The sequence below is a fragment of the Cottoperca gobio genome, chromosome 8, assembly GCF_900634415.1.
Source record: "Cottoperca gobio chromosome 8, fCotGob3.1, whole genome shotgun sequence".
Taxonomy (NCBI): Eukaryota; Metazoa; Chordata; class Actinopteri; order Perciformes; family Bovichtidae; genus Cottoperca; species Cottoperca gobio.
The window spans coordinates 15,480,120-15,498,622 of record NC_041362.1 but is presented as its reverse complement, the minus strand read 5'-3'; the positions used below and the strand labels follow the sequence as shown (position 1 = coordinate 15,498,622).

General features: G+C 39.9%; 1 protein-coding gene across 2 annotated transcripts in view; it reads left to right on the top strand.

Annotated features, from left to right (window-relative positions):
- The window catches only part of pvalb6 (parvalbumin 6), a 43,996-nt gene that overhangs the window by 17,161 nt on the left and 8,332 nt on the right, over positions 1-18,503 (top strand). The window contains exon 1 of one of the 2 annotated variants that reach the window (XM_029438546.1): positions 4,939-4,987. The exons of the other annotated variant lie outside the window; for it this stretch is intronic. Coding sequence (XP_029294406.1) covers positions 4,945-4,987 — 43 coding nt within the window. The 5' untranslated portion in view covers positions 4,939-4,944. Of the gene's footprint in view, positions 1-4,938; positions 4,988-18,503 lie in introns of those variants that run through there. 2 annotated transcript variants of the gene reach the window in all.

Here is an 18,503-nt window from a genome sequence, read left to right as displayed (position 1 = left end):
CACTTTCCAATCGTAGTTATTATAACCCAAACAACAATCTTTTCCTAAACCTAACCAAGTAGTTGTGTTGCTAAACCTAAATACATTGTATTCAAAATTTCATTCAGTTTTACAATGTTGTGTTGTTTTTAAGTTTAGGTGCATTTTGGCCCGTCTGACGAATGGCAATAACCACAAATATTGTCCATTTAATCGGCTGATAACATTTGAAATTGGTGTATTTTTCTTTTTTCACCGCACCTTTCCACTCACCGTCTCATCTCTACCGTCTCCTTCCAGCAAGCCTCTTCTAATTACTCCCCCTGTCTGTCTCCTTGTCTCCCTCTCCTTCCCCCACCTCCATGCTCCCCTCCTCAACTGCCTCATCTGTCACCTCCGATTCCACATCAGCCGCAGTTTTTGGCGTGCCCAGTGCAATAACTACTACAACTAAAATCCTCTGTATGTGATGTGATTTGTGAGAGGGGGTGAAGGTGTGTGTGACCTGATGTGTGTGTCCTCCTGGCAGCTTCTAATAATTGTTGCCAAGCAGGCAGGGAAGACAAACCGCTGATGAACAAATGATAAACCAAAGCCTAGCGTGGGGGATGAGGGGATTGGAAGGAGTCACTATAATCAAACACACGTTTTGCTCCTTCTCTTTCTGCCATTCACTCCCTTTGCTTCCTGCTCTTTCTCTCTTTCACCTATCATCTTATCGGATTTCTGTTCCCTTCATCTCTCTATGTTCTACGAGAGGACAGAAGTGAAGAGCTAAGAATCTTTGCAGTACTGTGCAGTATGTAGGAAGCACTGTATACCCTGCAGCTGTATGTGTGCTGCCCCTTCACACACACAAACACGAACACACACACTGACATGCTGAAATGCAGTAGTAAGTTTTGATGCAGGCCGCTGAGCAGGGTGCAGCAGTTACCCTTCAGGTGGCAACAACAAAGGTCAAAGTATTGATCATTATTCATTCTCACAAGCTCTGAGAATTCTTTCTCTCTTTTTTTTCTCCGCTCTGACACACACGTACACACACTTTTGCTTTACAGAGCTTGTTGGTCAGGGGACACTCACTCCTACGTTATCGTTGCACTTTAGGCTGTACAGTAATGGATTCCAATACTGATTATGCTCAGCCAACATATAACAGATGCAAATCCCACTCACATATATAAATATGTTCATGCCTACACAAACACACAAACACATAAATGATATATAATGTACATTATATAATGCTTCTCAGAGGCAGCTTAATGCACATTAACTGTAAGCTCGGCACAGAACAGATGGATGGTCACTCTGTATGTGGTTATTATATTTGTGAGCATAGGCTTTATGTGAGCTACGTAACACATGAAACCTATACTCACAAACATAATAACCACATATGTACACAGGTACCAGTGGATGGGAGTGAGGAGTGTGTGTGTTGAGATTTGAAGGTTTTTTTTTTGAAAGAAACAAAGTACTCACAGTTCTATTGCAGTACAAGGAGGTCCCTTCTTTGATAGGTAGCCATCGCTCAAGTCCCCTCTTGGCAATTTCTTTAAAGAATAAAAATAACAAGCATTTATTTTGCAGTTCTATGATAGGAAATAACCTTAAAAGTAAATACATTTTCTTTTGTATTTATTTATTTTCAAAATGACCAAAAGGTCCTCATTTGGTCGTTGGAGAATGATAGTTCACTGTTGGTAGTATAGGAATGTGTGTGTGTGTGTGTGTGTGTGTGTGTGTGTGTGTGTGTGTGTGTGTGTGTGGTGTGTGTGTGGTGTGTGTGTGTGTATGTGTATTTTGTTTGTTTGTTGAGGGATGAGCAGGCCAAAGGGTAAGCCAGCGGCAGATAAAGTCACATTTGGAGGGGGATGCTTGATTCAAAGCAAGCTCTGCATGAAAGCACGAGGAAAGAAACTGAACATGAAATTGAATCCTGAGGTTATTGATGCTCTTCTTTTCACAGAGGAGCTCAAACTGTTTTCTAAAACAACCCTTCTCGTTTCCTATATAATAAAATGATATAGTTATATTTCAATTAAAACATACCTGATTATATTAATATTTAAAGTGTCCGCTGGTCGACTTGTTCCACAGGGATTTTAAACTTCTCATTAGCTGTATCAATAACATCAACACTAACCACTTTGTATGGCGACATACACTCTCGAGCCACCGTTAAAATGTTGCCTTCACTTAATGTTGGACATTAATATATTTGCCAACTAATATTCTAAAATCCAAGTTGACACAAGTGAGTCTCCGTCTGCGTTCTGCGTTAATCAAGACTTGTGTATTTCTGCAGAGGGAACAGTGAGAGCAAGACATTTATTACGGCTGTTTCCTGAGAAGTCATGATTGATGCAGTTTGTCCAAAGGCTTGGGGACACCTCGCCAAAACGGCTCAATTATAAACTACACTTTGCTACTACGTCCTTCATAAAATGCACCGCAGCCAGTTGTGGGTGAACTTGTTTTAATCCAGGCATTAAAATTAAACCAATTTCTCTTTTTGCAGGGCATAAAATTAAACAGGGTGTGACATTTTCTCCTTACAATAAGATTAGACTTTGCATTTCTGTGCTGCACAGGAAAAAAATCCATTATTTGCATGACTTCATTAAACCATCTTTAATGTTACAGCTGCTGCATTGAATGACAGCACCAATGGCTCAGCGTGCAGGTTGAGTGCACACGCTCTTATCTAACCAGATCATACTGTGGATGTAGGTACTCAATAAGTCTAACAAGTCAAGCCGCTATGGGACATTAGGCAGGGAGTGGATCGATGCTCATGAGATGCCAGTGCATTAACTTCACTTAATTGTAGTGTCTCTCTAGTGTCAAACCCCACCTCTCCCCTCCCTGTAATCCACACACATAGTTTATCAGCTACACCTAACTAATGCTAATGCAGTCCGCCAATAAATCCTACCTTTATGTTGTAGTGCTCATTTAAAGAGAGGTGTTGATTCAACTTTATGGTCATTTTAAAGAATACATTTGTGGTCCAGCTGAATTGCAATGCTACCGGTGGCTAGTGCGTTTCTTCACCGGAGCAAAATCTTCAATGGACATTGAAGTCACATATTTCATGTATGTTCACCTTTAATCGATAAATCTGTTTCCATTGTAATGTCTTATTGATATTTCCAGGTTTTTAAAAATGTTTCGATGTTTCCACTCAGGCTTTTTTATGCTCAAATGAATATGTACAAACCGGCTGTACTGCTTCACTCTCACACTCAGCCTAGTTAGCTGGTTAGGTAGGTAACATATGCAGCCTGGCTAAGCTAAATAAAAGGAGAGGTTGTAGTGTAACTATGCACTGTGTTTATGGACAGTTGAATCAGCATTATTGTTGCATTGTTGCTCTAGCTAACAGGAGATATCTGGATAATTGTGGTTGTAGCTGTTTAACTGAATGAACAGCACAAACATAGCCTACACAGCAACACACGTGCTGAACACATGTACATTCACAAATACACACACATTATGGACACAAACTAGCTCAGAATAAACTGAAAACACACTTGCACACATACACACACACAACCCTCATTCACTAATGGCTTTAACATGTCGTTTAATTGATCGATGGATATGATGGTAGAGGTCCCTTCTCTCTGCCGTGCAAACTGCCGGTGTTTCCCTGAATAATTCTTCACCCGAGCGAGTCCTTGACTGAAATTAGATTTCAACTGCAATGCGGCTGGCTTTCACAGCACAGTGTTAGCCAGTTAGCATTGTGTGTGTTAATGGACCATTCACTTAGGAATGACTCTTAAACCTATACTGCCCATAAAGAGTCAGACATCTGCAGGATGAGAGAGCAGAGCAGGTGCTGTTTTCTCCACGAACGCCGGTCTTGCTATCGCCCTAATGTTTTTATAATGTGCAGCATTTAGAAGTGTGGTGACACCATATCGCCCTTGGATTAACAAAAGAAACATATGAACGCCAGGCAACGTTATTATCATAATGTGCAGATGTGACCATGTGCTGCTGGTGTAATTTAAGTTTGAAAGGATTTAAGGGTGGAATAATCTTCAGAGACACTGGCGATTTGCTGGAATTCGATATACTAAAATGCTCACACACCACACATACCATAGCGAACACATTTCCCTGTACACACCGAACTTCAAGGTCAAACGCTGTTGTTCATTTTTAGAATATGCACGTGTGTGGCATGTGTTTGGGTCTACTGTATATGTGCACATTGGCATACTTACATGTATGTGTTGTGTAGATGTTTGCAGGGTTACATGTAGCATGTATGCAGAAGTGTGTGAGTGTTAATGTGCATTTCTTCTCCTCACCTGCTGTCTTTCCTTTAAAGCTGTAAAGCTCCATGCACGACAGTTTCTTGTACATATAAAGGAATGACACACAAAAGCTACATTTACTGCCATTTAGATTACTGCTCATTTGAATTAATTTCTCAATTCATGCAGAAATAGTATGAAGGGCTGCATGAACTATAACTCAAACTACATTATCTCCAATCTGTCACTGTTTCTGCCAACGTGTCACATTGGCTCCACCGGCTTTACATTGTGTTTGCACAATGGATTATATTTAGGTTTTATGATCTGAATTATGACATATAATATATGAATTTTAAATGATCCATCTAGTCATAAATTATAATATAAATGCCGTATGTATGTGCAGATGCTTTTATTTCTGTAAAAAAATTAAGTTGATTTAGAAAAGGTCTTTCTCCATTTCCATTAAACCCTGCTGCCCAAAATTAAGTGTTTTTTTTGTCCGCTATACTTTCAGTCCAATGTTTTAGTTTATTTGCTACATTATGAATTAAGGGGAATAACTGACACAAGCTTTTTAAAAAACATTTTTTATTGGTTCATAGGATGTATGTTGTTCTGCCTGGGACTTGTAGTAGATCAGCTGCTCAATCAAGGAAATCAAAAGCAGGTTTGCCTGATTATGTCCTCTTCGCAGAGACTGAGCACAAGAGTTGGGAAGAGAGGTAAGATAGTTCTGCAGTAACTTACATTCTGTAATACTTTGTGTGATCACTGGTATGGATGGCTGCCCATAGATAGACTGAGATGTTATAAGCAACTTAGATGTTGTGTATTAATGGTGTGTTCATTATTATGTGTCATTTGGATGCTTACTCAGCGTAGCTCACCCTATACTTACCTGGGCAGGTGGTATGTTCCAGTTAGGTGAGGCAGAAGGTAAAATGCCTTTCACTGGAGAAGGAAGAGAGGGAAAGATTTGGCAGCTTGCAGTGAAGCTGCATCTTTATATTTCAGTTAACCTTTTCGTTAATAAATGTCACTTCTCCTTCTTATCAAGCTGTTTCTTCAACATCCCTTTTTTAAAGTTTCAAACCTTATCTGCCCTTTATAGTTGGTGGCAGCACGACATAGTTATTGGAAATGTTGCTTAGGTTGAAGTCTTAGTTTGACAAAATGTCCCCATATGGCACCTCAAAAACCTTTCTTCACTTCAACTAGCCCTCAAATCACATCTTATGTTTCTTCCTATTACAAGCAAAAACTGGAATTACCGTCTCACAGTTGTGTGCTTCAGCCAAGCTGCAGTTCACCTCCATGTCTGTCTAGAAGTATATAATATATGTAGTTAAGACTTTGAATGAATAAATGGTATTAAGTCTATTAAGTATTTTCTTTTAATACATATATAAATATACCCCAAAAACTTAACTTCTCTCAAACTTGTTCTCCTCTCTCTCTGTGTCTTCGGATACTCAATGACTCAATAGCACATTGCTGGAACTCATATTGCTTCTGAAGTCAGTCTCAACACCTGTTGCTGGAGTTCACACTTATGTCAGCCAAAGCCGGCAACAGATACTGTGTGAATAACACAATCACCAGCCCGTCTCTCATCTATATCGTGCACTTCCAACACTGTAGCTCTCCTCATCATTTCAGCTGTGTGTGTTTGTCCAAATGTGTGTATGAACACGAGTTTTATATCTATTTGAATGGGGATTTTTATATTTCTGCGATTTGTGTGCATGTGTCCATTACGATATACAGTGTGTGTATCAGTCACGGATTGTGACTCAAAAAAACGACGTCAAGTGATATTACACTAGTTGGCTACTTATCTCTGCTTTGTTATGTTGAAAAAAATGTATTCCTAATATGTTACTTTGTGAATCTATTTATCAGCTTTACTTCCAGTTCCTTGCACGTACAATACAGTGGTGGTTAAAAGACGAGCATGTTCAATGAACACTGCCAATAGCTTTTAGCTCAATAACCCTTATTACGTGTGTAGTCTCCTGCCTCAGCCTGCTAAGCCAGCAGCCAGACAACCTTACTGACACATCGATGATGGCAGTGGAGATAAAGTGACGACAGTGATATAGATGAAAGTGATGAAGATGCTGTTGATGACAACAACCTTGAAACTTCATGGCTCGGATAGTTCCAGCACTGACCTGAGAGAGCTCAACTTCCAGAGCAACATTCAGATGCACATATAGACGTCTGTAACTCTTCTGTCATCATACATCTTCCTCCCTAAATCACATTCAACAAATCCTCTTTGCCTCTATGCAGCCCTTTGCATTCCTCTTTTTCCTCATCCTATCTTCTCTCTGCCAGGGCCTCATTCCTCTGTGTGCATACGGACAGGTCAATCAGTCTTCCTGTCCTCTAAGTCTCTTGGTATTTCTGTACATATCTGCAGGCCCTGCAGCAAGGACTGTTCCTTTGCATCTAGAGGATCTTATTATATAGTGTAAAAAGGGGGGGGGGGAGTTATTTGTGTAGATGCCTTAATGTTTGTGCAGAAAGAACAAGGTGAAACCTGCTGCTTGAGCATAGGGCGAACATACACACATTGGACACACTTACACAGAAACAGACAGCAGGCGAGATTGGATTGGATTTCTTATTAACAGGCGAATCATTCCTCTCCTCTCTTGTCTCATTTTCATTTTAGCTGTCAAGTATCACGTCCCCTTTACTCCTATCTATCTATCTATCTATCTATCTATCTATCTATCTATCTATCTATCTATCTATCTATCTATCTATCTATCTATCTATCTATCTATCTATCTATCTCTCTGTCTATCTCTCTATCTGCCTCTCTATCTGCCTCTCTATCTCTCTATCTGTCTCTCTATCTGCCTCTCTATCTATCTATCTATCTATCTATCTATCTATCTATCTATCTATCTATCTATCTATCTATCTATCTATCTATCTATCTATCTATCTATCTATCTATCTATCTATCTCTCTGTCTGTCTCTCTATCTCTCTATCCTCCCACCCCCTTGTTCAGCACCTGTCATCTTTTCCATTTTTCTTCTATTCTCTGCCTCTTTATTTTTTCATCCATCTCCACCTCTCATGTTTCCCTCTCCATTCTTAGTCCACTCATTTTCTTTCACTGTGCACCTTTTCAGTGTGAGAGACAGATGAAGAAATAACTGCTGAGACAGAATAATATAATCGTGTTTGTGTAGGATGGAGGTATGCCATATAAAGGCTCTTCTTGTCTCTGTCTCTCTCATAGACACTTAACCGTGAGTGTGTGTCGTGACACACGTTGAAAAAGTGCGTCTTCACGTTTTGAGATTTCAAACATTTACATATTCCTTCAACTACCTTCTGTTTTTTATTATGGATTTTATGGTCATTGCAAAGGCTGACACAACACATATAGTTGATTTGTTGATGGTATAATGTAAAATGTTTTATTTCCTCTCAGTATTGGCATACTGAAGCATCCCCAAATGGCCCATGACATTATTTACGGACAAGCGTCACATCAAAATCTTAGAGTATGCTTTAAAATGAAATGCCTTTCGCTTCAGAAGTACTTTGGTATTGTTCCTATGAGATGCACTTAGATTGAAGTCTCTACTTCAGCATTTTTTCCATGCAAACTTTATTTATCATGTCTTTCTCCCTCTATCATGTCTGTGTCTATCAAGTTTTTCCCTTTTCACAAACTCCGGCACTTGACCGCTGCTCTGAACTAAATAAACCAAGGAGACTGACTTTTTTATGAATGCAAGACCTTGTAAAGAAAAAAGAAAGATGCTGATGGTGCCATTTTGTTCTAAATGCATACTTTGATTAGATGGACAAGTAAAGTCAAAAAACTGCAACGTCAGTTCTCACCATATGCTATTTAAGCATTTAGCAGAAGTCCTTCTCCAGTGACTCAAGTCCAGTTGCCTCAGTAATGTGTGTATAGTAGAAGCCAAGAACAAGGCGAAGCCCGAGGCAGCAACAGCAGAGCCCTCCATCCGCTCCCTGGCAGTGCCCTGCCGTGCCTCTCACTCCAAATCCCTTCTCGCCGTTAGCTTAAAGGGCCAGTGTGTAGTATTTTAGGGGATCTATTAGCAAAAAGGGAATATTCATAACTATCTTTTCATCAGTGTATAATCACCTGAAACTAATAATTGTTGTGTTTTTGTTGGCTTAGAATGAGCCCTTCATATCTATATAGGAGTCTGCCATGTTTCTCCGCTGTTTCTTCTACAGTAGCTCAGAGCAGACAAACCAAACTCTGGCTCTAGAGGGCCTTTCGGGTTTTTACGTGACCTGAATGCCACTGTAGGTTCTCTACAAGCTTGGAAAACTTTGGTAATGCAAGCCGCCGCCTGAAGTTAGTGGCTCCTAAGCTAGTGTTATGGTAAGGATGGCCTCTGAGCGAGGAGAAGGTCCTGAAAGATATCACTGTTTTGCACTTGGCGGCTTGTTACCGCAGTCTTGTAAATGGAGGTGTAAGCGGTATGCAATCTGCAACCGCAACACCAGATCCTAACCAATGTCCCTTTAAAAGTACTTCAGGGATGCTACCATAAGAAAAGGGGAAAGGGTTTATTAATAGTTGCTCAAATTGAAATATTGTTGTCATTCAAATGTTTGCTATGATCCTGTTAGGATCAGGTTTCCCTCGCTGGTTCACTTAATCCCCATGCAGTGGTTTAGTCTAATTAGGGTGGGGCCAGAAGGGCATATAAAGCCACTTAGGCATTGAATCACTGTTGCCAACTTGACCTTCCAAATCTCTTGGCGATTTTTTCTTTTGTCAAAAGCTACTAGCGACCAATCTAGCAATCTTTTTAGTTTGAGAAGTGATGGCCTGTTTCAAATCAAATTTATTTTAAATTACAGACGTAAACTTTATCAGTGGCAACCTGCCACATGAAAGACACAGAAATTATGGGGATGATGCCCCGGATGCTGTGTTAGTAACACACATTTACATAAATGCATACAGATAGAGAGGGAGAAGAAGAGAGGGAGGGGAGGAGAGAGGAAGAGAAGGAGGAGAGCATGGAGGTGTCCCCCGGCAGTCTAAGCCTATAGCAGCATAACTAGGGGCTGATCCAAGGCAAACCTGAGCCAGCCCTAACTATAAGCTTTATCAAAAAGGAAAGTCTTTAGCCTGCTCTTAAATGTGGAGAGTGTGTCTGCCTCCCGAACACAAACTGGAAGCTGGTTCCACTGGAGAGGAGCTTGATAGCTGAAGGCTCTGGCTCTCATTGTACTCTTAGAGACTCTAGGAACTACAAGTAACCCTGTAGTCTGGGAGCGCAATGCTCTAGTTGGTTTATAAGGTACTATGAGATCTTTAAGATATGCTGGAGCCTGACCATTAATTGCTTTGTAAGTCAGGAGAAGGAACTTGAATTCTATTCTGTATTTCAATGGCAAAAACAAAACAAAAAGAACAACAAGAATCAACAGAAGAAAGTTAATTTGTAGTTCTAAACAAATTTAGGGTGCGCTTGCTGTGAGGATTTCAGTTATTCTTCAGTTTATTTACTTTTTAAATGTCCCCTGAACTTTTGTTCCTCTCCTCTTTCATTGTGACTTTTGGTTGATAAAGCCACCACCGTTTTTGCACGTACTTCTGCTTCCTGAGCAATTCATTATCAAAAACATACATTTTCCTACTCGCCTCCAGTGCCAGACAGCCACACTAAAACACCTCATTTATGTAATATTATTACCAGTAATCCCCTCTTGACTGCCCTGCAGGTGTCGCTGTTAAAGCATTTAAATCAGATTTGAAATATGGATTCTTTCCAAAAAAGAGAGGAAATGTATTTTATAAATGATACTGAGAGTTGAATATGATTTATTTCAACCAATTACTCTTATTTTGATCTCATTCTTGCCTCTCAAAAATAGAGGATCAATGTATTCTGCCTCTTTTTAGGACTTTGTATTACATTTCTGGCGTAGCCATGCAGAGTATTTAAAAGAACAACATGTGCAGAAACCAGGTGGCTGGAAACAAACTTTCTGTGTCTTTCTTCGCTTCTCGACGCTCACCTCAAAATAGGTTCTCAATGTGTCTGCATTATGTTAGCTTACCTGGACTCAGGTTCAAAGGCATCTCTCTCTCTTCTGTCTTTTCTTATTCACATCAATCCCTCACTCTTCTTTTCCTCTCTGGAATTCATTTTATCTTCTTAGTTGATCCTGAGAAGACATTTTCTTCGCTCTAAGTTACAGGATGTAATATAAATGTAATCTCATACTCAACACCTGAGTGGAGAAAAGATAAACCAGTATGGGAAAAGGGGAAAAGGAAAAAGTGGAAATTAATACAAATGAGTGTCTTAAATCACAAGACTCCCATACATTAATTAATACATTCATTTAAATTATAAAAATGATTAGCATATTGTTTTAAAATTTAAACTTCATGTTTGTTCTGCATTACAAATACTTGAATAGCATTTGACTAACAGACTGAAGTGAGATACCCTCTGGAGAATTTCAGAATAAATTGTGTTTGTTTGCGTGATTAACAATAGATCTGGTGATGGTTTGCATGACTGCTAAGAAATCTCCAGCGATAAATAACATACACTGTAAAAGAACCGGTGGGGAATGTTGTAATTTTCTGCATTAATAAGCGAGTCAGTCAGAAACACAACTAACTCACATATCCATTTGAAACAATATAAAAAAAATAAAACATTATGAACGGGAGTCCCATAAATATTCACACAAGCAAAAAGCCTTTTTACTGATTCAGGGATAATCTAATACTTTTTAGCAGGTGGGTGAATGAAATGTTGATGCTTTTTAGCTGAGAGAAGTTTGATTATTAAATATTCTGTGTTGCCTTTGATAAGAGAATAAAAATAATAGTCTATGAAAGGTTTCCACTTTGTCTCCGGTAACACCCCCTGATGGTTTCCTCGTAAGGCCTTAGCTATGCAGGCTTTGGATGAGATAAAACCTTACCCATGATGTGAATTTTATCTTTCTTATTTCAGTCATTTTGCATTCTCCTCCCTACGCTCCACCCCTGTCCATGCCTCATCTAACATCCACATTCCCCGGTGAGATCCATTGTCAACCTCTAGCCCTCTGCCACTTCACTCACCTCCCTTTTTACTTTCCCTTTTTGCTCTGTCTGCATTTCTCTTTTAATCTCTACATTGTCATCACTCTTTTAATTTCTCTTCTCTCATCATCCACCTCTATCTCCCCCCCTTCCTCGTGTCACTACTCCATCACCTCCTCCTCTCTTTCCCTCCTTCTTCCTGCCCCCCTGCCGAGCCCCTCGTCAGCCCAAATAGAACTGGACGAAGCACCCTGGAACAGCATGGGATAAAGGCTCTGCAGCGCCTTTAACTTGACGAAGGTGATATTTAAAGCAGTGCACTAGAACATGGATAGAAAGAAGGAGTGAACACACTTAGTCACAAGACTGCATCAAAATCATATGAGAGATGAGAGAGAATTGGAAGGGGAGGGTTTGTGAATTGGACTGGGAGTGATATCCCTGTGCAGCTATGCCAAGGGGAATACAGAGCAAAGGACAGAAAGAGACAAAGAGAACGAGAGAAAGTGAAAAAGCAAGTTTCATAAAGCGATGCAGATCAACCCATGAGATCGTTCCCAGAATAACTTCTTTGAGCGTTTTCCGAGCTTTTGAGTTCCAGACTCGTGGGGAGAAGCCATTAAACCGTCAGCAGTCTTTGTCAGCAAACACATCATTTTAAATATTTGTTTAAATTACTTATCTGGTCTGGTGAGGACAGTCCCTGGCCTATAAGAGCTTCTACCAAACATTACATGATTAAGTGGCAAAGATAATAAATCTCTGCCACGTTCCAAATGATTCTGGCTACAAAAACACCCAACATCAATAAAACATCTAAAATTGATAGCTGTCTCATAAATACAACACCTTGACAGTTAAAGTTGCCAAATTCATTGTAGAAGTGGGAGGGCAAATGTGTCTTTGTATTTCTGACACATACAACTTTACTGCCAATTCTTCTCTGCTCCGATCGTCAACAGCTATCTATTCTGGGCGCATCTATGTCACTGTCGCTCTACACGCACTACTCTTGTACCTGACAAATTAATATGTAAAGATCCATCGTCTACCGCTTATCTGAGGTCGGGCCGCGGGGGAAGCAGCTCAAGTAAGGAACCCCAAACTTCCCTGCTCCGGGCCACATCCGCCATATGTAAAGATGTGGAATTTAAATACGACCTTGGTCATTTTCACACGGTAGGAGACCTACTACGAGCATCAAAGCTTGCGTGTGACATAGCATTTGACAAGTTGCTTTCTTCATCTAGGATACTCTTGTTTTACGACAGGGATAGGGACGTGAAGTGGGGGGGTCCAACCAGTGGAGAACACCCGTTTCTGTTTTAATGGTGCAAACACATTCAGAGCTTTCCCTGCAGTCCAACATGAACACATAACGGAACTTTTTTTAAAACAATTAAAGAATGCTGTTATTGTGATGAAATAGTCATGTAAGACCTTGAAACAAAATCTGAAGCGTTTATGGAGCGTTTGTCCATTTAATGGTGATATTCCACCGATGGCAATCTTCCGCTTGGACAAGGTGTTGTGGTGTAGAGAGGTTGTAGAGGATAAAAACCCAAGTAGATGGCTTCATTTGTCCAACAGTATTCATCATAGCTAAATTAACGAGCAACATAGTCAATACAAAAATGACAATACTTACAAAACACAAGAACACATAAATGTTTACGAAAGCAAATAAATGCTGTGAAACCTAGGTCCTCTTTTAGGCCTTGGTGTTTAGTAGCCTGTAATTTAATCCTGTTGGTTAGGTTTCCTTTGTCTGCCACCTTTTCGTGTGAAAGTTGCGATGAGGTTTGTAATGTGGATGTTTTACTGTTATTGAAGTCCAGATAGGGTCCAGCCATAGGGTAGTTTAAATCCGTGCACATAAATCCATTCCTCCCAAGAAAACTTATTTATGGCTTTCACGTATACAGGCAGTAGTCCTTAAGTCTCCCTTCTGCCTCTCCCCACCAATGCTTCCTAAAGGTCATCTTAAGAGGCTCTTCAGTAAAGCCACTGGTGGAAACAGCTGATGTTTGCTGCGATCTATAATCACTTCACATCTATAAAAGAGCCTCAGGAAGTATTCCTGGGCAGGGAGTGCTGCACTGTCCCATGGGGATGTATAGCCTGGCAATGCCAGAATGTTTTATTGTTGAGGTTCGCGATGCAGAGCAATGGGGCCAATGGCAGATTCTTTCTCTGCAGAGTTACTGAGGTCTGCATAGCGGACCATGGAGGTGTTCTGGACCTCTGTGCAGCTTAATCTAGCTATTGATTTCACATTATACCCACACCCAAAGTCCGCAACCTCTTTGTTAATTCAACCCCTGAGGAAAATTGAGCCAAATGGAAACAACATTTGAGAGTCTCGAGGGTTAAAATGTCCCAATATTTACAGTTGTAACCCAGCTATTGTAAAGAGCACATCCTTACTAACTAGGTACATTTATTTGTCTGGTTACAGGTTCTGTACTACTTGATTTAGCAAAGTCTACACCAGCAACCCTTCGTCTTATAGGTCTTTTTTTAATCATAAGTATAATACCAACACGTATTAGCTCTAAACAGTAATATAATGTTTTACATGTCTTTTACATGGGATATCTGGTGATATCTTTAGCACAATATAATGTAGTCATCCAGTGCATGTTTAAGACCTCTTGTACAAGATTATCATGTTATCTGGAAACATTATAACAACTGACAACTAATAAAATCTACTAGCAACAATCGTCATTTCAGCCGACATAATCCGTCATAAATCAGAAGCCTGCTTTTGTCTTTCTCTTTTTTATTTGTTTATTATTAAACCTACAGTATGGTTGCTGTTTTTGGACACTTCTTAAGATTTTTCACCATAACTTCTTCCATACTGAAAGCTGCTGCTCCGTCACTGTGGTCCTCTTTTTAACCCCCTTTAGCTCTCGTATAACCACCACTCTGGTATACTTTTCCTGGCAGCAATTCAGTGTGAACTGATTTGGCAAGACCTTGAATGTAAAAGACGTTAATTTATATGTAAAGGTTTCCGCAGTCCATACAGTAGTAGACAGTCATGCAGCAGTAACTGACAATGTAACTAATGTTTTTGATTGTAAGGCTAAAAAGGCTTTACTTGGTTTACTACCATCTTAATATTTTAGATTAGGGTAAGAGAAAGAACACGCAAGAGGAGATATGTGCCTTATCATTTTTCGCTGATGATGCTGAATAGCTTAAAAGGTGGAAATGGTAGATGAGAATTAAAAGTGGTAATTAAAAGTGTAAGAGAAGCGATAGGCAAGAGGGAGCGAAGGGGAGAGATCGGATCAGAGGGGGACTAGAGGGCAGAGCGAGGTCCCTCGGGTGGGAGCAAAATAAGGTGGCAAAATCAAATGGCTGGAAGGAGGTAGAGCTAAAGAAAGGGAGGGGCGAGAAAGGGTGAGCATAAGAAACGAAGTCTTGCTGGTAGAGGATTGATTGATGATTATTAATAGTAATGTTTGATTAGAGTGAGTGCAGTCAGGAAAGCGATACGGGCAGCCTAACATCACTGACCCCGCGCTGAACTGGGCGCCCATTTTTCATCCCAAAATAGTTGGGGAGGACAAGTATAAAACAGAAAGAGCAGAGTTTCTGATCTTTTACTGGACGCCCCTCTTGCACCTATCTACGCCTTTCTCCCACCTCAACATCAGTCATCCAGTAACCAGGTAAGAGAAATACATTTTTTGAAAGTTTTGCTAGAAAACACCCCCGAGACAGACGGATGATAGATATGGAAAGCAGATCACAAGTTTTAAGATGAGGGTTTTTTACAAATCCAGGTTATCACAATCGTATTTCACATGTGGACAGCGGATGGTCCGTAACGACATCACAGTTCTTGAAGTTACCTTGCGATCAAATGCACCGATAGATGAAACTAATAGAGGACTGATAGACACACGTGTGGTGCAAAAAGAAATGCAATTTGCTCTCTTTTACAGCCTCCTTTATAGAATGAGATTAGAGTTAGATACAGAGACAGTATATCAACTAGGTAATTACTTTCAGATAGTAACGGTTTGCTGCCAAAATAAGAGGCCATTTTGTTGCAGTGCTTGGTTGCGATATCTTTCAAGGTCAAATTTTAATTACACTTAATAGAAGTGTCCGCCCATGCTCTAGGGTAACGTAGCTTTGTTAAAATGCTGAAGCAGGGAAATCTCCTCTTGAGAGTTAATGTCTATATACTTCAGTTTCTACGGCTGATCACAGAGATTTAAAAAATGTTTCATGTACTCATACAGTAGATGCATTTTAAAGCCTACGATTAATATTCATAGTCAGTACGACACTTGAGTGGATGCAGTCTCAGTTAATTAATGAAGAGGACACATAATATTTTGTTTGTGTGTCACGATGAAATATGTATGCTTTTTAACACTCTTAAAGCTGTTGCGTTCAATAGTAGATTAAATGGAATTTACATCTTTAATTTGTTTGGTAATATTTAATGCAAATGAGTATCGAGTCTGTATGCTTAAGATTGATTTCATCACATGGGCTGTGTGTTTTGCAAAGTCATCTCATCAGAGTTTGTGACCTTATAATATTATGAATCTCAGTGGTGCATACAGTATGTTCAGTGGGAGTGTGTAACCATGGCAAAGCTTTGTGCATACACACATTTCTATATATATATATAAACAGTATATAGTACAGACATTCATGTTCCCCAGAGGATGAATCTGAAAGACTTTGGTGATCCCTCACTTTTACTTTAGAGCTGTGAAGCTGCGAGGATGAACTGATATAATATAACTTTAGTGATCCAGACTTGCTGTAAAGTCTTAACCAGGTCAACATTTTAATGTGTCCACTACTTTGGTTTGTGACCAAATACCTTCAAATCTAATGACATTCCCATCAGCTGCACTTCATCTTCAGAAAATAAAAAGTTGAAATGCTAAAGTAAAAGGATGAACATGGTAAATACCTGCTTATCAGGGTCATCAGGATGTTAGCATTATGAGCATGTTAACATACTGATGTTAGCAAGAGTTTATTACAACCCTGTGCCTAAAATGTGATACAAAAGAAACATAAAAAAATAATATTAACAACAATAATAATACATTTATAATTCACAAACTGACTCAATCAGGACATAAATTAAGTACTGTGCCGTCATACACACACACACACACACACACACACACACACACACACACACACACACTATTGTTGTTGCCAAGCTTTAACTGTCTGATTAAGCTGTCCCGTCCTGCACCTGCCAGAAGATTAGCCAGTGTACAATGGTGACAACAGCCAGATGATCCCCAGGCCTCTATACTACTTTTATCGAATCCAGTCTTTCCTTCTGTGCGTGGCTGCATGCACACACAGGTGCATATGTGTGTTTGCTTTTGAACTAACGCAGTGACCCTTCGGCAGATTGTTTGGCCTCTGGCATTGCTGCTTGCAGCTTTCTCAATAACTGCTCATCCAAAGAACTTCACACTCGACACTTCCTTGGGTCCTCAGCATGACACCCGCCAAGTCTGAACAGTTATCGAGAAACTCGAAGAACAGACAGACAGAGACTCCTTCCATTTTAGTTAGATAAACACCGTTCTCGCTTTCTCAGCAGCAGTATACAATCAATAGACAAATGTTATGCATATTGAACAGGAAGCTCTGACTACATTCAACCATCAAGCTTATTTAAAGATCAACTGTGCAGATTAGTAGCAATTAAGATAAAAAGTATTTATTGAGTAATACAATCACTGGGGCTCCTTTCATTCAGGAATATGGCCTGTTAGAGACATTCATGTTCTTCAGATTAATGGTGCAACTATAGTAACTGGGTTTCTTTATGGAAACTGGACAACACACATGTTAGAGTGTCACTGTCCAGACATGACTATATTAACTGATGCATTTAAATAGTCAATTAAAATGTTGAATCAAATGAAACTGACCATTGGTTAAGAGCCTTTTAAGATCTGTAGGTCTGTGAAGGTTTTTAGTTATTTTGATCTTCTTTATTAACTCTATGGAGGCCACTTTCCCATGGAGACGACCAATGTTATATTAATCTGAATCCTATTTAATCTCTAAATATATAAAGCCTATCAAGTGTTTTTATGTCTCCCACCGGGGGCAGACGTGTCCGGAGGCCTTATGTTTTTGGGTAGTCCGTCCATCTGTCCATCCCACTCTCGTGAACGTGATATCTCAGGAGCGCCTGGAGGGAATTTTGTTACATCTGGCACCAATATCCACTTGGACTCAAGGATGATCTGAATTTAGTAGTCAAATATCAAGGTTGCTGTGACCTCACAAAACATGTTTTTGGCCATAACTCAAGAATTCATATGCTAATTATGACAATTTCACACAAATGTCTATTAGGATAAGATTAAGACATTTTGGACAGACATGGAAGTGAGCTGCAACTTGACTGGTTGGTGTAGGCATACAATGCCCAGGCTGTAATCCTAGTTTTGTAAGGTCGGTCTTATTAGTAACTAAAGCCGTCCTTTTTTAGTCATTCATTCCAAAATAAATCCCAGTATTGGTGAACTCGGTTTGAACTTGAAACAACATAAAGTTCAGCCACAACACAAGGTTGATTTTGAAATGCCTCATACACTGACAGCAGCATAAAGGGAGAGAAAAACAATAACTTCAAAGCCTATTTCCGTAGAGGACAAAGGTTCACTTCCAGTCGACAAACTGCATGCAATGATACTGAAGAGGCATATTTTCCTACACTACAATTCTCTTTCTCCTTTCCCCCTTGTCTCTGCTATTTACGAACTCCTCCACAAACATACACACATCAGTCAAAGGGACATAAGGGGCTCGGGTTTCTTGAAATGCAAGTACATTCTTCTTATAAGCCTTCCACCTCTTCGACCTAGCCTGCTTGGCACCCTCTGTACACACATATTCACACGTTCATGCAGCTGTTACAGTAGACCGGGTAGTTGGCAGCCCTGCAGCATGGTTAGGTTTCCCACACCTAGAGAGACCGTCAAGGTGATGGGACTTCCCACAAAGGAAACCCCAGTTATTACATACTGTTTTATTCAAAGGGCTCACGAAGGAGACATGCCTTTTAAAGCTCCATTTTTATGTCACATATTGTATAAAGCACATACACAACCCTTCTAAACAAGAGATATCCTTGCTGTTGTCTCATGA